We start from the raw sequence: 19,002 nt of genomic DNA, 5'->3' as shown, positions 1-19,002 counted from the left end.
TGAACTGTTTCTGTGTGTACGTGTGTGCGTGCGAGACTTTTGGAAAACGCTTGTGTGTGACGTCATTGTTCGACCGATGTCAAAAAGGAAAAACAAGGCCTTCAAAATAAATAATAATAATAAAATCGTTGTACTTAAATGTGGGTTGGGTAAATGTATTTAAAAAATCGAAAACCCTTGTTATGTAAAAGTAATCAATCAGATCTTAGAAATGTGTTTTTTGTCCGATGACAGGAAGGAGCTACTTAGTAAATACCAAGAAAAAACTGCATTTTACAACCAGATGAACAATCACTATATTGATGATTTCTTTGATTGGGGAGCACTTACATTAAAGCGGACTTTGATGCTTATGTTCCTTTACGAACAGCGAACACACAAGCACCGCGTGTCAGTCAATGACGAATGTAGTTGACTTCACGCCCGGAAAGAAGGAATGAAGTTTGAGGCGGGCGGGCACAACCAGGAAGTAGAACAAAGACGACGCGTATTGGTCTTTCGCTTAGTATCAAGTTATCCTGGTTAAGAATTTAGACTAGGACGAACGGTGTCAACTTTGAAGAAAGTCGACTGGTTGGGTTTTGTTAAAACTGCCGGCTGTGTTTCTCACAAGATGGACTACGACCCGGTAAGAAATAATAGTTGGACGCTAATAAGTTGACTTTTGGTGCTTTCACGTCAATTCGGTGTGTGTATCAACAAATAAAATGAGTTTTCTGCGGGCTAATCATGTTTTATGGTTTGTTTAAAACATGTTACAAGGGTCAGATGTGGTCTTTTACGTTCAAGAGAAAGCTCAACAAAATAACTCCGGTAGCGCCTGTTGAACGTTATGGCTTCATTTCCTTGTGTTGAAACAAGCCATCTTATCTTGCTAAACTGACACGACATTCGTGTTCTGGACTGTTGTAAGTACCAAGCACTGTATCCTGGGCTTAATTTCTCATCTTCATTAATGATTGTGACATATAACGTGGTTATATTTCATTGTGGTTTGTCGTTTTGAATCATTTGTTTGTGGCCCGTACTGTACATATGCAGGTGGGCCTCAGGTCGCTTCACTACCAACGCGTTGTCGCATTGTTTTCTATCAGTTAAACTAATAAACTACAAAATATATACGTACGTTCATGGGGGAAAACATATTACACCAAGCTTGTTTCAATTCCTTTTACATTTTTAATGCGTGGTACAACTAAAGATACACGAGTTTGGACAAATGTAATGATGACAACAAAAACGGCTCATAAGAGAGCTAGCCGTTTTCCATGGTTCTTTATAATAACCAAAATCATTGGAAATATAATTAAGCTTACGCATGTGAAATAGGTTGTAAAGTATTATGGAAGCAGTTGCATTTTTGTTGTGTTCATTGTATTCTTCGGGTAATATACCTTTAGTGTGGTACCATACTTTAAAATGAACAAAAATTTGAAGGAACAAGGGAGATCAAATAATTTTTCCATCCCTTTAAAGTGGTCACTCTGTCAACGTTTTGTTTTGTTGCATTTGGCCAATGGGGATCACTAATCATGATGAAACATAGTTAATGCTGTCATTTGACAGCAAACTAACTAACATAGTATTGTATCCTTTACTTATGATTTCAAAACTAGTTATCCATCAATTTGTTGTTTATATGTAATATGATGAGGCGATCAAACATTTATATGGTTTCACAGTTAAAACAACCCTCTGAGGGATGGCGTAGCTACAATGTGTCCCATGACAAAAATGAGTATCATGTTGGACACTGGAGCACAGAGATATACATTCACAGAGAAATATGATGTATTTTTAAATTTAAACTGCCTTTACCAACTTGTGTATATGTCATTGCTACACGAACACATTCCGTTCAGATTCACAAAATCTGAAATAATCCTTCAGATTATAATAGCACTGTCAGGAAAAGACCGACTAAGCAAGACAAGATGTGGAATGGCACTGTCCTGTGTAGAGTATGTGCTATTGTGTATGTATTGTTTTGTTTCCTTTTGCAGATTTGTTTATTTTATTTAATTTTTTTATTGATTGGATGCATGAAAAGACAATTGCTTTCATATCAATTGACTCACCTCAGTCACCTATAGTGATAGACCAATTATCAAACGGGCCGATATTTAGCATTTTGTTGTATATTGGTATCCCGGTTCCTCATTTCGATTCCAGTTCAAAACGATTCTCAATTCTGCTTCTTCTAGGGGGCTGGGTCAAAAAAGTTTACATGGTTTAAATAAAGGGTGTCCAAATATGACCATCCATTTTCTTAGCAGCCTACAGCATAGACTAAAATGAACATTTGACTCGGGGTTCTTTAACCAGTATCAATAGCAAACCTATGACCTAAAAGGCAAAGTGTGTGTAACTAACCCAATTGACTTAGTATTTATTAATTGTTTCAGATAAAAGTTAAATATAGCATTATTAGTCATTTGGAACTGTTTTATCATGTCAAATGGTTTATATGTGCAAGTTTGAACATTCTGTTTTAAGCTTGTAGCCTTTTATTTTGAAGGGTACGCACCATTTTTGGCACGAAAAGTAACTTGACATGGCACCGGTGGATATTTTTAAAATTTGAATTTATTGTTTTGTTTTTATCGATGGAACAAAATGCTATAAAACGTTGATTCCGTTCCTTACCCACCGATGAGGCACAAGGTTAGTGTTTTTGATACTGTGAGACGTTTATGTGAGTTTTGTCCCAATTGATTGTGATGTAAAGTTGCTGCAGTGAAGTTTTAGCTCAATGTTAAGCTTTTTTTCCTGTAATCGGCTCTTATCTTGGTTTGAAGACTAAAAGAAACGCTAAAAACCATCAGTGCAAAAGTGCAACCAACCGTTTAGCTGTTTCAATGTTGGCATTGACCTATTTTATTGTTTCACTCACCCAATTCACTGAGAGTTATCTTCACTGAAGCTCCGCGCGGTATAGGCTGAGGCTTGGAATGCGTCCGATGCTACACATCATGAAAGCTTCCTTTGCACAATATAACTGGTCATTAATTTTAACAAAGTTAAGAGACACTTTTGTTCGCCGGTACCGGTAAAAAAAAAAAAAAAAAAAAGGAAAAAAACTCAGTGTCTTAAAGGATAGTACACAAAAAGCCAAGATTCAGCCAATGACTTCCTGTCTCCTGAAAAGTTTGAAAAGGCCTTTAAGTGTGGGGTGAGGGACGAGGATTGTGTGTGTGCGTGCGCGACTGTGTGGGAGAATGAAATGGCTTCAAACTGCCGACTGGCTCCTTCCTCTTGCGGACGTGTTAGCCACTGGGACGTAACCTCAGAATCTGCACCTCATGAGGCTCTGTGAGCAAAGTCTGTGTTATAAGCAGTGGATTTTCCTGTGTTGTTAAGGAAACTCAGCATTCGATGCACACAGTCACTCTCGGTTGTTACCAGCAGGAGATCGATAGCCTGGAACGGCTTAGCATGGGTGCGCCCCCCACGGAAGCCCAGTTTGGAGCACTCCAAACTGGATACAGGCTATACCGTCCGGAAATAGGGGAGTTCGAGAAGAATACAAATCCACCCGAATGCAAAAGGAAAACCCCTTACTATCCAAGTAGAACCAAAAGGTCCACTTTTCGAGTGTTGAGGCCCGAACGCAATGAAAAACAACACTGGCTGGCTCCTCAGTGGGTGCATATTAGACTTTACGTTATCGGTATCTGCTGATAATTAGCATTTTATGCTGATCAGCTTTCATCTCATAATTCGCTGATCCGATCAATGACGTCATCAATCGGCTCCGCAAAAGATATTTAACTCCGCGTCTTCATCGTGTATGAATCCAAAAGCTAGTTTATTTTTAGCCTTGTCAAGTGCCTTGTTGCGCGGTACTGTAACTATCTGACGGCCAGTAAAGTTTTTTCAATCTTGTTGGGGAAAAAACACGTCGTCGGTGTGGGACTATTTTGCGGCGGCTCAGACAAGCAACACGTAAGTTATTTGCAGTCTGTGCACAACTGAAGTACGTCGTTGGGAACGTCATCTAAATGCTTCAACACAAATTTGACCGAGCACCTGAAGAATGTACACGGGGAGCATGCCGCATTCAAGCAACGCAGCGTGGGGGGAGTCAAACTGACTCAAACTCTGGACAACACCCGTCCATACAGCTGGGACAGTGAGAAAGTTAGAGTAAGCATGTCATTAACAGTATTTATAAAAGTAATTTAATTGCAATAAAATAATTTAATTACAGTAAGTTAGCGGCCATTATTTCTGTCATATTGTAATGGTGATTTGACCTAAACTTATGTCAGTGGCCAATCCTTGAATGCCCCTTAGAGGTCATTGGTGCTTTAACTTATGTCTAAAATGCTAGAGAATAATTTGAGATGGGCTCCAGCACGCCCGCAACCCTTGTGAGGATAAGCTGGACAGAAAATGGATGGAAGTATATACAATAAATGAACAAGTGATGTAAATAGACACATTGCTCCAGCTTGTGATCGGATCAGCGATCGGTTATAATTTTTTTTAAACTTGCTGATCGGTGATCGGTCCCAAAAATCCTGATCGTGTAAAGCCAAGTGCATATGTATTGTTTATAATGGGAGAAATCAAATGCAGTCAAATACAAGAATACTGCGCACTAAAGCCTTATACAGTATTACGTATGAGTAAATTAAATTAAATGTAATACAAATAATAACGTCATGGAAAAATATTAGACCCATTGTTAGTTTCTTCATTTTTTTTTTTTTACAAATATGATGATGACAATGAAAATAGGTCATAAGAGTTTAATAAAAGAGCTGATATCAAGCTCTAGCAATTTTCAATGGTTTTCTTGATAACCAATTATTTAATAATACAAATAAGCATATGTATTGTTCAGGTAAAATCCATTTAGTGGGACCAGGCATTAAAATAAACACGAAAGTGACGACACAAGGATGATTCGTTAATGACTGTATATGTATGACATATACTGTATGTAGTTGTACAATTTTTATACATTCAAACACACATTCGTGATATTGTATATATATTTATTGGAATTGGAGTTGTACTTCAGAACTCAGCTGCTCATGTGCTGATGAAGACCAAAGGCCGGGAGGGTAGTTCTGTTGGCTTCATCAAGCCGTGATCGCCAACTCTCACTGGAGCGGTTCACAGCAGAGTGTGAAGCGGCTGGGATGAGAATCACCACCTCCAAATCTGAGACCATGGTCCTCAGTCAGAAAAGGGTGGAGTCCCTCTCCGGGTCAGAGATGAGATCCTGCCCCAAGTGGAGGAGTTCAAGTATCTTGGGGTCTTGCTCACGAGTGAGGGAAGAATGGAACGGGAGATCGACAGGCGGATCGGTGCAGCATCTGCAGTGATGCAGACTTTGTATCGGTCCGTTGTGGTGATGGAGCAGCTAAGCCGAAAGGCAAAGCTCTCAATTTACCGGTTAATCTATGTTCCTACCCTCACTTATGGTCACAAGCTGTGGGTCGTGACCAAAAGAACAAGATCCCGGATACAAGCGGCCCAAATGAGTTTCCTCCGGAGGGTGTCCGGGCTCTCCCTTAAAGATAGGGTGAGAAGCTCGGTCATCCAGGAACGACTCAAGAGTAGAGGCCCTTCTCCTCCACTTTGAGAGTAGCCAAATGAGGTGGCTTGGGCATCTGATTGGGATGCCTCCTGGACGCCTCCCTGATGAGGTGTTCCGGGCACGTCCCACCGAGAGGGGACCCAGGACACGCTGGAGAGACTACGTCTCTCGGCTGGCCTGGAAACGCCTCGGGATCCCCTCGGAAGAGCTGGAGGAAGTGGCTGGGGAGAGGGAAGTCTGGGACTCCCTGCTAAAGCTACTGCCCCTGCAACCCGACCTCGGACAAGTGGAAGAAAATTTAATGATGGATGGAATTATCTGCTGGGTTGCATTTTTGTATATATGAAAAGTGCTATATAAATATGATTGATTTTTGATCTTCGTCTCGTTTTTTAATATCACGATAATCTGAAATTTGAACAGGGCTGTGTAGACATTTTATGCTCACTATACAGATTGACTGGTAGAGTCACTTGAAGGCATAGAAGTGGATGTTCTTTGAAATTTATTGGTCGATTCATAGATCAAACCTGTTGTGAATGTTGCCATTCATCCTGAAATTTCACCTGGAAGATGAATATCCCTAACCTTTTGTAAGGGGTGTAGCCGATGTTAGACGAAATTTTTCATAGACAAATAAAAGATTTGTTCTTCTCCTTTGACGCTTCAGTGGAAATCAGTTACAGTCAATGTCCAGTATCACATAATGAGGAACTTGTGAACGTAGAGAATGGTTCTCAGTTAAGATTATAGAGGAAAAAGATGTTGCTTCCCCGACTAATAAATGAAAGGATGAGAAAACAATGCAAGTGATAGAATCATTGAAAAGGAGGGGGGGAAGCTATAGAGGACCCTAAATGATGCAGCAAAACCTGTTTCTGACAGATATGTTTACAGTCTAGTGGAGAAACATGAGACTTGATACTAGTATGTATACTCTGTGTGAGGTCACTGTACTTACTTACTGAAATTCCTCTGAGACAACAGATGATAAAACGCATGTTGTCTATATGCCAGATAGTTAATTTTGAAGGCTTTATTTATTTATTTATGTCAAACAGACACAGTCAAAACAAGAAATAAACATGCCCAATAAAATGTGAAGACATGCATAAATTACATTTTGAGGGGCATGTGCTCAAGCTAAAAAAAAAAAAAAAAATGGCACCCATCGCCAAAATCTTTTATACTATTAAGAATAAACAGCAGTATATATTAGACTTTACGCCGATATCATCGGCGTCATCGGTATCGGGCAATAATTAGCATTTTATGCTGTCTTTCATGTCATAAATCGCCGATCCGATCAACGACGTCATCGATCGGCTCCGCACGATACATTTAACTCGGCATCTTCGTCGCGTATGAATCCAAAAGCTAGTGTATTTTTAGCCTTGTCACGTGTCTTGTTGCAAAGTACTGTAACTATCTGACGGCCAATACATTTTTTTCAATCTTGTGGGGAACGTCATGTAAATGCTTCAACACAGCAAATTTGATTGAGCATCTGAAGAATATACACAAGGAGCATGCCGCGTTCAAGCAAAGCAGCATGGTGGGAGTCAAACGGACTCCAACTCGGGACAACACCCGTCCATATAGCTGGGACAGTGAGAAAGTTAGCGTAAGCATGTCATTAACAGTGTTTATTAAAGTAATTTAATTACAGTAAGTTAGCACCCATTATTTCTGTCATGTAATGTTGATTTGAACTGAACTTATGTCAGTGGCCAATCCTTGAATGCCACCTAGAGGTCATTGGTGTTTTTAACTTTTGTCGAAAGTGCTAGAGAATAATTTGAGCTGGTACGAGCTCCAGCACGCCCGCAACCCTTGTGAGGATAACCTGGACAGAAAATGGATGGATGGATGAATACACTATACAGTACACAAGTATATACAATAAATGAACATGTCATGTAAATAGATACATTGCTCCTTCTTGTGATCAGATTGGTGATCAGTTATCGTTTTTTTTAAACTTGCTGATCGGTGATCGGCCCTAAAAATCCTGATCGTGCAAAGCCAAAAAACAAATTAACAAAAGCCAAAACACTTTTACAGTTCGGAAAACGAATGAACAAAAGCCTAAACACTTTTACATTTCAGAAAACACATTTACAAAAGACGCAATAAATTACAATTGAGAAAACCTGGAAAGCAAACGTCCCATTTCACAGACATTCTTAGAAATCCCACGCCCTTTCTCGGCAAGACCCGCCCCGCTTCAACAAGATTGGCTCCTGCATCGCGGGAAGGCTAGGCTACGCAGATGTAACGAGATGTAAAAAAACAATTTGAGAGGCGAAGTAAAAATAAAAAACTGAGATAACATGGTTTCACAAATGCACACACCCTCATAAATGGGGATTTGGATGTGTTCAGAATTAAGCAGCAAAACATTCAAACTCTTGTTATATGGGGTTCAGCACACACCTGCCACCATTTAAAGTGCCTCTAATTAACCCCAAGTAAATTAAGGTGGGAGCATATGTACAATTCTCCCAAGGACCCTGATAAATGTCCCTCAAATATTTAAACACATTGGGTGGAATTGATGAAAGAGAGTGCAATTTAAAAGATACATTAATATTTGAATGAAGAAAAAATGGGCTCCAGCAAAAAAAAAAAATAATGTTTGTAAAGGGCAAAAGGGTAGTTGCTTGAGCACAACTTGTGTACACGAGCCTGGTGTTATGTAGGAATTACAAAGACAAATATGACCCTCGAAGGTCAAGGCTAATCCGTTCCACATTGCCTGTGGACCTGTTTTGTAATTCAAAATAATGTATCACATAGCAAATATTGGACAAAAAATATTGTTTTCTTTGGTCCAACTGTGCCATTAATTGTTTCTCGTTATTTAGATATAGATAATACAGAGAACAAATAACCCAGTAACCCATCATTCTATGTAGTACAAATAGGGATGTCCAGATCCAACATTTTCACTTCCGATCCGATACCGATATTGCAACCTTGAGCTTTAGCCGATACCAGTCCGATCCGATATCAGCAATAATCATTCATACGCAACTTATTCTGTAGTATGGAATGTTTAGAAAAGGCTTGATAAGGGATATCACTCAGAGAACAATCACCAACAGTATGTATGAGAAAAACTGACCCATTTATTATTAACCAATCGGTTACATGAAGTAACTTTAAGAATGTATCACAACTGAGTAAAATAAAAAATATATAAGAAAATCCTGGAAAAATCAAACAATAACAAAAATATATATTTAATAAAATAGAAAACCCTGAAAAATAACCTCAATAATTAGTAGCAAAAATACCTTTTAAAGTGCAAAATAACAATTCAGCACATGGTGGGAACAGCATTTCCTTCTCCACACGTGCGGCAACTGAGGTTTAGTTTATTGACAATGTCTCTGTGTGCCTTGCATGGGATCACTGTTCCTGCTGTACACATCTTAACCTCTTAGGGGCAGTGTGGTGCACGTAATGAAATACACACTTGCAGTAACAAAGAAAGTAGAAGTAACGATCAAATATTGTTACTAGAACTCATTTATCACATAGGTGAAAAAAATATTATTTTGGCATATTGCCTGTTTGCATGTGTCTGCGCGGCTGGCCAGTAAAAGCTTGAAAGATGAAAAACTGATGACATGGCCCCCTTCTTCATCTGACCTGAACTAGTTCTTAAATGGAAGATATACAGTGAAGGAAAACAGTACACCTCTCAGAACCATGTCTGGGAGGCTGTGGTTTCTGGTTTCAGAATCCATGGATGGAAGGCTTATCACCATTATGGAAAAGAAGGGTGGCTATATTGGCCCCTGTTTTATATGTATGAGGTTCTATCAATTTCTATTGGAATTTCTGAGTTGCTTTTTTATAATTCTCTTAAATGAAAATTTAGTGTGATGGACAATAAATTGGACAATAAAGCAGAGTAATTGTGACCTGATTGGTCGATAATGTTGCGGTGATAGTTAGAGCATTAGAATGTAATTATAGGATTCACTCAAAACATGATGGGTCAACATTCCAATTATTATTTTTTTTTGTCTTTTTTGTTCTCTCTCTCTTGCTTGCTCTAGGAGCGAGGGGGTGCAGCTGAAACACCAGAGCCCCTGGATAAAATGAAGTCCTTAAGTAGTGATGTAGCTGGCGTGAGAAACATCATGACACAGAATGTGGAACGAATCCTGGCCCGAGAGGAGAGATTGGATAATCTCATTGGCAAATCGGAGGATCTGCACGATGGGGTCAGTTTTATTTAATTGATTTATTTATTTGATAAATAAATGTGATTTGGTTTGTGGACTGTTTTTTCACAAACAGAGGTCAATGACGTCAATGATTCTCATCAGCAAAACCTGACTAACAAGTAAATCGTCCTGCAAATAACTGTATTTGTGTAAACATTTGGTTTTATGGCAGGTGATGTACAGTTTACAAACTAAAACTATAGAAAGTGTCTTTATTCAAGCTCTAATTTCGATGCCGTATGTACGGATCTGGCTAGGATTACCTTTCTCCCCCTGTATTGTAGTTTGGCATCTGGACCATGCCAAAGTTTGAGTCTGTTTTCATACAGTTTAAGATGCGATGAACGATGAGTTCTGAATTTCGTTCTATTAGGTTTGTCACCAGAAAAGAAACCTTCCAACAGATTTGTATTAGCTATTCGTAGTTAATTGATGATGCCAACATAAGGTCAAGTCAATTATATTCGTTAGCACCTATTCACATCAGAAGTTATCTCAAGGCATTTTACACATACGCTGGTGAAGAACCACACTCCTTTTATTATATATATATATATATATATATATATATATATATATGGATGCAGCATAACTTGTCATGCCTAGAGAATGAGGGTCAACGTTCAACCGATTAACACAACAACACTCCCCTCTATTATGCCATCCTTTTGGCTCTTCACTCTCTTACACGAACGTTAGGAGCAAAGTGGCAAAAAAGGCAGTAGATGTGGATAAAGGAGTGACTGTTCTGACAAAGACTTCATATTATAGAAGATGTCGGAAATTGATTGTTGGTGTGGATAAATGAAAAAGAGCTAGATGGTGATAGTGTTGGTGTTACACAATAGCTGTCTAAGGATTACAGAAAAAATAAGGAAATATGTGTTTGGTTGATTATTTCTTTGTTGTAACAATGCTTCCTAACAAGTCTTATTCTGTTAGAAAGCCTGTTTATTTCCCTTTTAGAGGGTACCATTTTTTACAGAACATGTATTTGTTGGATAAGCAGCAGAGCTGAGTATGTGGGTTGCCTTGCCCGGCGAGATTTTAATTTTTTTTAAACTTGCCAAAAAATGTGCCACGGCAGTCACAGAACAAATGAGAAACCTAGTCAGCTATAATGAAACTGGGGGAACACAAGTAAAATGACAGTACCTAATAGAACGTATCAAAACATGAACAGTGGTGCCTTGAGGTAAGTGTTAAGTTTGTTCTGTGACCAAACACGTAACTCAAAACACTCGTATCTGAAATAGTCGTTTCCTATTGAAATGTATGAAAATGCCATTAATCCGTTCCAGCCTCCCCCCCAAAATTTGTTCGCTCTCTTTACATATCATCTGTAATTCGAAGACTAACATTTTTCTGTGGTGGTTTGCTGGCAAACACAGCAGCAGCAAGTTATTTTTTTTTATAATAATAAAGCGTGTTTTCACTTATTTTTATATTGTTTATTTTTCCCCCCACTATACATTGATAAAAAACAAGGTAATCATACCTTTGTTCTTGGGTTGGAATAGATTATTTTAAATGTATTTCCATTCATTTCAGTGGTCAACGTTGCTTCGGTTCACGAACAGAGATTCTGAACGAGTTAGGTTTGAGAACTCTGATGTAGCAAAGACAATTCAATTACACAAACTATGTAGCCATACTTGTATGTAAAATATGTAGATCAATTTGAAGTAATTAAACACCTCAATTTATAAAGCATTTTAAATACAACCACAGCTGAAAACAAAGTGATGTACACAGGTAAGAATCAAAATAAAGAAATAAAAACTATTTAAGTTAAACAATTTAAAACACAAAAACAAAAAATACAATTAAAACTCTAAAACAGGTGCTGAGTCTTAAGCCGAGTTGAAAACCAAAGAATAAAAAAAGGTTTTAAGTGGGGTCTTAAAAATGAACAGCCAGGGTCTGGTGCAGAGAGAGGTCATTCCACAGTGCGGGACCAGCAGCGGAAAAGGCCGTCCGTATCCCCTCTGAGTTTAAGCCTGACCTTGGTCCCTCAAGAAGCAGGTGATCAGCTGACTTGAGGCACCGGACAGCGGTGTAGGGATTGAGTAATTAGACTTGTTAGACTTCCAACAGGCTGTTTATTAGCAATACTCATCCATTCATCTATTTTCTAAAGACAACAAATTGACTGTTTTGACATCCAAATGAGAATGCAGGAAGTGATTTCTAAACATTGTCCAGTAATTCCCCCACTAATGTGAAAATGCTGCTACGGTGCTACGCATGCTATGTGCCCACGCCCAGTCCATTGTTTTATGAACTTGTAGCTTTGTGCTTCTTCTTTCATGACATCCAAATAATGCCCATTGCCCTTCAAAGGTGATTATGGGTGTGTTGATCCACAATGCTACCGGTTAAACTTACCATCATCAATTGTCTACCCTAGTTCGGTGACAGTGTCACAGCATAAGACGTTCCTTCGGCTGACGCGTGTCCTCTCCTCCTCTGCCCAGGCTAAGCACTTCAAGCAAACATCCCATAAAGTGGCTCGCACATACTGGTGGAAGAATGTCAAGCTCATTGTGGTCATCGTGGTCATCGTCCTCATCATCGTGCTCATTATTATCCTACTGGCCACTGGTGTCATCCCCGTCAGTGCCCCTGTGCCTCCCATTGTCTCACCCACAACGGGCCCTAGCCCATGAAAACACAAACATGAAGTAATTGTACATAGACTTAATTTGATCATTGAGAACATTCCTGTTGCACGGTTAAAAAATAGGACATGTTAAGCAAATTGCTGTTGTCTGTTGAGTCCATAACAGTGACTTTCAGATTTAGTTGTTTTTTCATGATTTGGTGTTGGTAACTTTGTTGACTGTTCAGCTCATGTAACCCTTGCACTGTTGTCAAAGGATGATGGATGGGGTTAAACAGGTTTAGCATCCAAATTATTCAGGCCTGAATGAGCTTCACTCATTATGTGTATAGATAGAAATATCAATGTGTAGTCCTTTGCTGTCCTAAGGGATGTTACGTTACGTTGAATGTATGGATCTCATTTTACTACAGGTCACTGTAAAGACAGGCTGAAATGTATTTTAGGTGTCACCAAAATGTTATCATTTGTCTTGGTTTTGAAGCCAGACAAGGTAGTAATTACATTTACACATCCATTCGAGTTGTCTAACAAATATAATAGAGCATATAACAATGTTTTTATTTCAAAACTAACTTCATGGTGTAACAAGTTTGTGATTGAAAAATCACATCAGTGTTTAACTGTCTTAACTTGTTACTTTTCTGAAAGAATGTATTCATTTTAGTGTACACAGAATCGTAGCTTGCGTTTTGACGCTTTGCAGTGTCACCAGCCTTTTTGTGTCCTCATTCTTGTTGCTTTTGCACTCCACCTCTCCCCTCACAGCAGCATTTCTGCTTTGTTTTTTTTTTGCCTTGTAACCACAGCAAAGCAGCGTCTTTTCACTAACAGATGCAAACTTCACCATTGCGAGGCATAAGAACCCCAAACTTGGTTCAGTGTGTCAATAGGTGAACCAGCAGGGTCGAGCATTAAGATTTTGTGGCTCCTCTTGCTCTTCTTATGTTAAGCCAATATCCCTTTATCTTAACTGCTTATAATAAGATGATTTGCTAGAGGTATTACATGAATGTGCAAGTGTAGCGATTGAAGCCTGACACACCACTGCACCGTTATCTTGAAGGTCAATTTAATTCTCTTTAACTGTATATAATAGAGATTTTCCCATTTATGTGTGTACAGTGTGACTGTCTTTTACCTTTATGTTAATGATATTCTGTGATTTAGGGCTATTGAATGCATTATGTTTGTAGGCTTTTATTTTAAATCAATTGTGAGCTGAAACAATTAGGGAACACGTCACATTTATTTTGAGAACAAAAATCTCATATGCTTTAGAAAAATATTTTACGCTTTACATGTTCTACTGTGATTTTGTGGTATTTCCATTATATTTTTACCTCAAACCGTGTAAGGCTTGAGACAGCGCTCTTACTGTCATAATAACCTCTTGAACCTTGATCAGCTAACCTGTGATCCAGCTTTTTCCAACTCAGAATTACTTGTATGGTGTATGGGTTTAAGTGTTCTTGCATGAAATAAATTTACTTCTCGTGTAATCTCTTTGATGTTGTGTTTTCATTTACAACCAACCACTAACATGGAGCTAATCAATACAGCTCAAACTCTTTTACTGCTTTTGCATTCAAACAAAGTCAGTGCTGATTTTCACAGCTAGTACAGGTCTGGTTCATTTTCTAACTCAATTTAAACTAGGGCTGCAGATAACGATTTGAATACTTGATTTATTTGTCAATTATTTTTGATTAATCAAGTCGGGTATTAAAAACAAGTTTTTGCATTTCTACCGCCCCCCCCCCCCCCCCAAAAAAAAAGGACATTTCAAATTGATAGTGCAGAAAATGCATAACCATAAATTGATGATAATTGAGTTACTGGTTTGGTCCGTAACATCCGTCAGAAAATCGTCAAAAATGTTGATCATTGTTTTCCAAAGTAAAAGATGTTTGCAATTGTCTTATTTTGATGGAATACAAAGATAATCAGTCTGCTTTAGTTTGTTACGCATAATTATTATTTACTGTTGAGAGGCTGACATTATGAGGATTTGGACCATTTTAAGTTGAGGTCTAAAGGAATTCATTGATTATCAAAAATGATCAATTAGTTTGATAGTGGATTAGTTGTTCAGTAATTGTTGTTGCACCTCTAGTGTAAACCAATTTGGCTCTCCATGGTCTCCGGTCCCAGCACTGTCACTGTTTAAATGGTGTCGCCGATTGTAAGGTAAAAGCCAAGTCAATGTACAGTATATAACCCCTGGATTACTATTGCCGACTAAGGATTTTCTTGTATTTTCATCCATTTTCTATACCGCTTATCCTCATTTGGTCACAAAATTCCATAATTAATTTGCTCCAATGGAGTGCAGTAGAAAAAGAAGAAAAGAATATTACATAAAATTGCTCTGTTGTCCAAAATGAGAGTGAGTGAGAATAAGGAAGTGGACAGAGGGTTAATTGAGTTTATATCTGTTGAGCAACAGCACTGCTATAAAGCAGAAGAAGAAGAATAATGAAAACATTTGGACACACTCGAATTGAATACCTTTTTGTTAAAATAGCAATTCTGGATTGTGAATGATTGTCTTTCAGCAGTTACTCCAAGAGACATCTGTCAGGTCAGGGACTTCTGCAGTTATTACTATTACAGTAAGTACAGTACATTCAGGGAAGGTAACGTGATTGTACGTCATCACCAAGCAGAGCAACATTTGTACTGTTTGTTCCTCACTTTGAATTTGTGAAACATTGCAGTTAATGACGTGTTCCTCACAGTCAGAGGCAGTGGTTTTTCCTTCACTGCTTTTTTACATCACATCTATGATTTATTTTGGAATTTCACAAATGGACAATTCAGGTTAATCCATCCATTTTCTATATTGCTTGTCCTCATGAGAGATGGGTAAACTGAAGTCTATCCAAGCTGACTTTGGGGCGAGAGACAGCGTACACCCTGGACTGGTCACCAGCCAATAGCCGGCCACATATAGACAACCAACCATTTACACTCACATTCACATCTCCGGACAATTTGGAGTCTTCACTTAACTGAACATGTTTTGGGAATGTGGGAGGAAGTTGGGAGTATCTGGGGGAAATCCAGGTAAGCACAGGGAGAACATGTAAACTCCACACAGGAGATTGGAACCCAGGACCTACAGGATGTGAGACAGTGACTAAGCACTCAACCATGCTGTCTATTTTAAATGTATGTTAATCTTTTATAACAATAGGAAATGGTATAAAAGCTGTCAAATTCTATCTGGTATGTTTTTTTCTTAACCTAATTTGCTATTAATGCTTAGCCTAATAGTTATTGTATTCATTCCAAACCAATCAAGAGCAAGTTATCTTGTTCTGTACAAGAAATGATTTAAATTACTACTGGTTATTATTGTTAAGATTTTACAAGACACAAGATGGAGACAGAGTCCAACTGACGACACTTATCACTGAGCCTCAGATGACCAACCAGGAACCGGGAAGGAAATGTGAGGGGAATATTTTCTCACTGTCCAGAGTTGTAATCATTAATAAATCCTCATATTTGTTTAGAGCACAGAAAAGGCTGTCTATGCCACATATTTTAGAACGGGTGTTTTCATATGTATGGGAAGGTTTTTTTTTTTTTTTTTTTTTTTTTTTTAATAAGTGATGTGGTGGAAAAGGTTGTTGTACAAGAAATCCGGCCCACCTCAACTGGTTGCCAACATGCCAAAACAGTGAACTCATCTATTTGCAAACTGAGATCGATTATTCAAATCTTATTGTTTACTGAAAATCATCATCTTTGCTTGGATGTTCTATCTTTGATCAATTTTTTAACAGTGATTTATTATTATTATTATTATTTTTTATTTATGTTTTTTTTGTTCCTATTCATTATGGATCTTGGGGAAAAAACTTTTAAACTATGTAAATGACCTGCTCCATGATATCATAATGTCAAAGCCCAGAATTTCCCAACAAGATGACAAAGACAATACCAAGCAAGATAAAAGAGGAATTTACCCAAATATGAAACAAGTTAAAACAGGCCCACTTGTTCTGTTGATTCAACAGTGAACCACTGTGTCCCACAATGGTAAAATGTTGTTGAGTCAACAAGTGGTAAAGCTCGACGTTTTAGCCTATGACAAAGCAGGAGTTTTTGGAATAACGCAGGCTTTTAGAGGGGAAAACAGTTCTTTTGTTTTTGAGAGAGCTCAGACTGTCATGCGGATGCCAGTCAACTACCCATGGATGACAATTAGACAATTATGGGAAAACATGGTGATCGGAATGCTGACTATGGCCTTTGTATTTCTGCTGCATTTCCCAGGAAAAAAAGCCTTTTGTTTGCTGGGTCTTTGACCTGGTCAGTTCTGGACAGACTCGTGTTCTTCTTCTCTTTGAATAATAATCAGCCCCTGATGCACTACGATGACTATGGTATATTACTGGATTTGCTGATGATGATGCTCTTATGCATTGTGATAGTATGTCAAATCCATATATTACTAAATTGCACTGTACCAATGTATTGTTTTATTTTTCAAGTTATAAATTAGGTAGAAAAGTTTGTTTTAAGTATAACAACAGACAACAGAGAAATAAAAAAAAAGGAAGGAATAAATCTTTGACTATAAAACGGATGTACTGTATGTGATACAAATAAAGAATGAATGATAACATTATCTGCCATTGGCTGGCGACCAGTTTAGGGTGTACCCCGCCTCTCGCCCGAAGTTAGCTGGGAATGGCTTCAGCACGCCCCGCGACCCTCGTGAGTATAAGCAGTATGGAAAATCAATGAATGAATGGTAACATTTTAAACACAAATACACAGGTAGATGTTTTATTTCATCCATCCATTTTCTGAACCACTTATCCTCACTAGGGTCACGGGCATGCTAGCGCTTATCTCAGCTAACGCTGGGCGAGAGGTGGGGTACACCCTGAACTGGTTGCCAGCCCAATTGCAGGGTACATATACACAAACAATCATTCACACCTATGGGCAATTTAGAGTATTCAATTAACCTACCATGCATGTTTTGGGGATGTGGGAGAAAGCCCATGCAGGCACAGGGAGAACATGCAAACGCCACACAGGCGAGGCCAGATTTGAACCCGGGTCCTCAGAACTATGACGCAGTTGTGTGAACCAGTCTTCCACCGTGCCACAGGGGTTTTATTATCCCCTCAAATAGTGCAGTGTGTTGACATTATCATGGATTTTTTTTTAAAAAAGTACAAATGTATCATTCACTCAACTTTTTAATATATTTAATTGCCCTCTTTTGGGAAAAGTTAAAGTTGGAAAAAAAGTAAAAAAATAAAAATTCAAAATCAGGCCCGGTCACCAGTTTCACCTATTGACATGAAATTTAGTGGACACGTATGACAGGTCACAAGAAAAGTCTGAAGCATCAATGGACCAAATTGAACAGGAAGTTGGCTATTGACGCATGGTTTGAAGCAGTCATTTTGGGCAAATGCCACTGCGGAAACTTGGGAGTACTCCATCGATCAATCCATTTTCTGTAGTGCTTGTCCTTATACGATCGCAAATGGGCTGGAGCCTATCATAACTGAATTTAGGCGAGACTGGTTTGCACATCTGCTTCACAGTTCTGAGGACCCGGGTTGAAATCCGGTCTCGCCTGTGTGGAGTTTACATGTTCTCCCCGTGCCTGCGTGGGTCTTCCCCGGGTACTCCGGTTTCCTCCCACATTCCAAAAACATGCGTGTTGGGTTAGGTGAAGACTCTAAATTGCCCGTAGGGGTGAATGTGCGTGTGAATGGTTTGCTTGTTTATATGTGCTGGCAACCAGTTCAGGGTGTACCCCGCCTCCTTCCCACAGTTAGCTGGGATAGGCTCCAGCACGCCCGCGACTCTAGTGAGGAGAAGCGGTATAGAAAATGAATGGATGGATGGATAGATGGATGGATGGATGGGTGTGGTATACCCTGGATTGGTTGCCAGACAGTCTTAGGGCTCATATAGACAAAGAAACATTAATACTCACCTATGGACAATTTAGAATATTCAATTAAACTAGCCTGCATGTTTTTGAAAGTGGGAGGAAGCCAAAGTAGCGAGAGAAAATGCAGACACAAGCATGTAGAGAACATGCAAACTAGGAAGGCCAGAGCTGAGAATCAAACCCTGAAACCTCAGAACTCACAGTCTTAATTATTATTATCATGATTGTTATTGTTATTCTTACTAAGTCCAAATGTTTTGGACTCAGAATGATATTCCACAACAGGGCCAAATGTGTCCTTCATAGCATGTGTTTCTGCTTACCCTATAACCCAAGTTGGATGAATCAAAGACAGCAGGAAATAATTTGAATAGCTTTTATGAGTGACAGAGGTGCTCAGGGGCACTGTCATGAGTTTGGGGCCCTATGAAAAAAATATCAATTTTGGTCGACTTCAGTACCACGGATTGAAAATAAAATATTATTTTCTGCAGCCCTTAGAATGTACATCATTCTTCTCCCCTTTACAGCACCCCTGGTTGTGGTACAATGGAGTCGCGTCAGCACTTTATCAAATGCTATGTTCTGGTCACGGTCATTATCGAAAATATTTAAGGGACTGTACTTGGTGACAAGTCGAGCCAAGACTATA

General features: G+C 38.8%; 1 protein-coding gene across 1 annotated transcript; it reads left to right on the top strand.

Moving 5' to 3' along the window:
- Window positions 1-425: 425 nt before the first annotated feature.
- vamp8 (vesicle-associated membrane protein 8 (endobrevin)) lies at window positions 426-13,917 on the top strand. Its single transcript, XM_061766714.1, has 3 exons — window positions 426-628; window positions 9,622-9,789; window positions 12,270-13,917. Exons 1-3 carry the CDS (start codon window positions 614-616, stop codon window positions 12,459-12,461), a joined length of 375 nt encoding a protein of 124 aa, XP_061622698.1. The 5' UTR covers window positions 426-613; the 3' UTR covers window positions 12,462-13,917.
- Window positions 13,918-19,002: the final 5,085 nt, after the last annotated feature.

The sequence above is a fragment of the Phyllopteryx taeniolatus genome, chromosome 3 (genome assembly GCF_024500385.1).
Source record: "Phyllopteryx taeniolatus isolate TA_2022b chromosome 3, UOR_Ptae_1.2, whole genome shotgun sequence".
Taxonomy (NCBI): Eukaryota; Metazoa; Chordata; class Actinopteri; order Syngnathiformes; family Syngnathidae; genus Phyllopteryx; species Phyllopteryx taeniolatus.
This window is presented reverse-complemented; position numbering and strand designations above follow the sequence as displayed.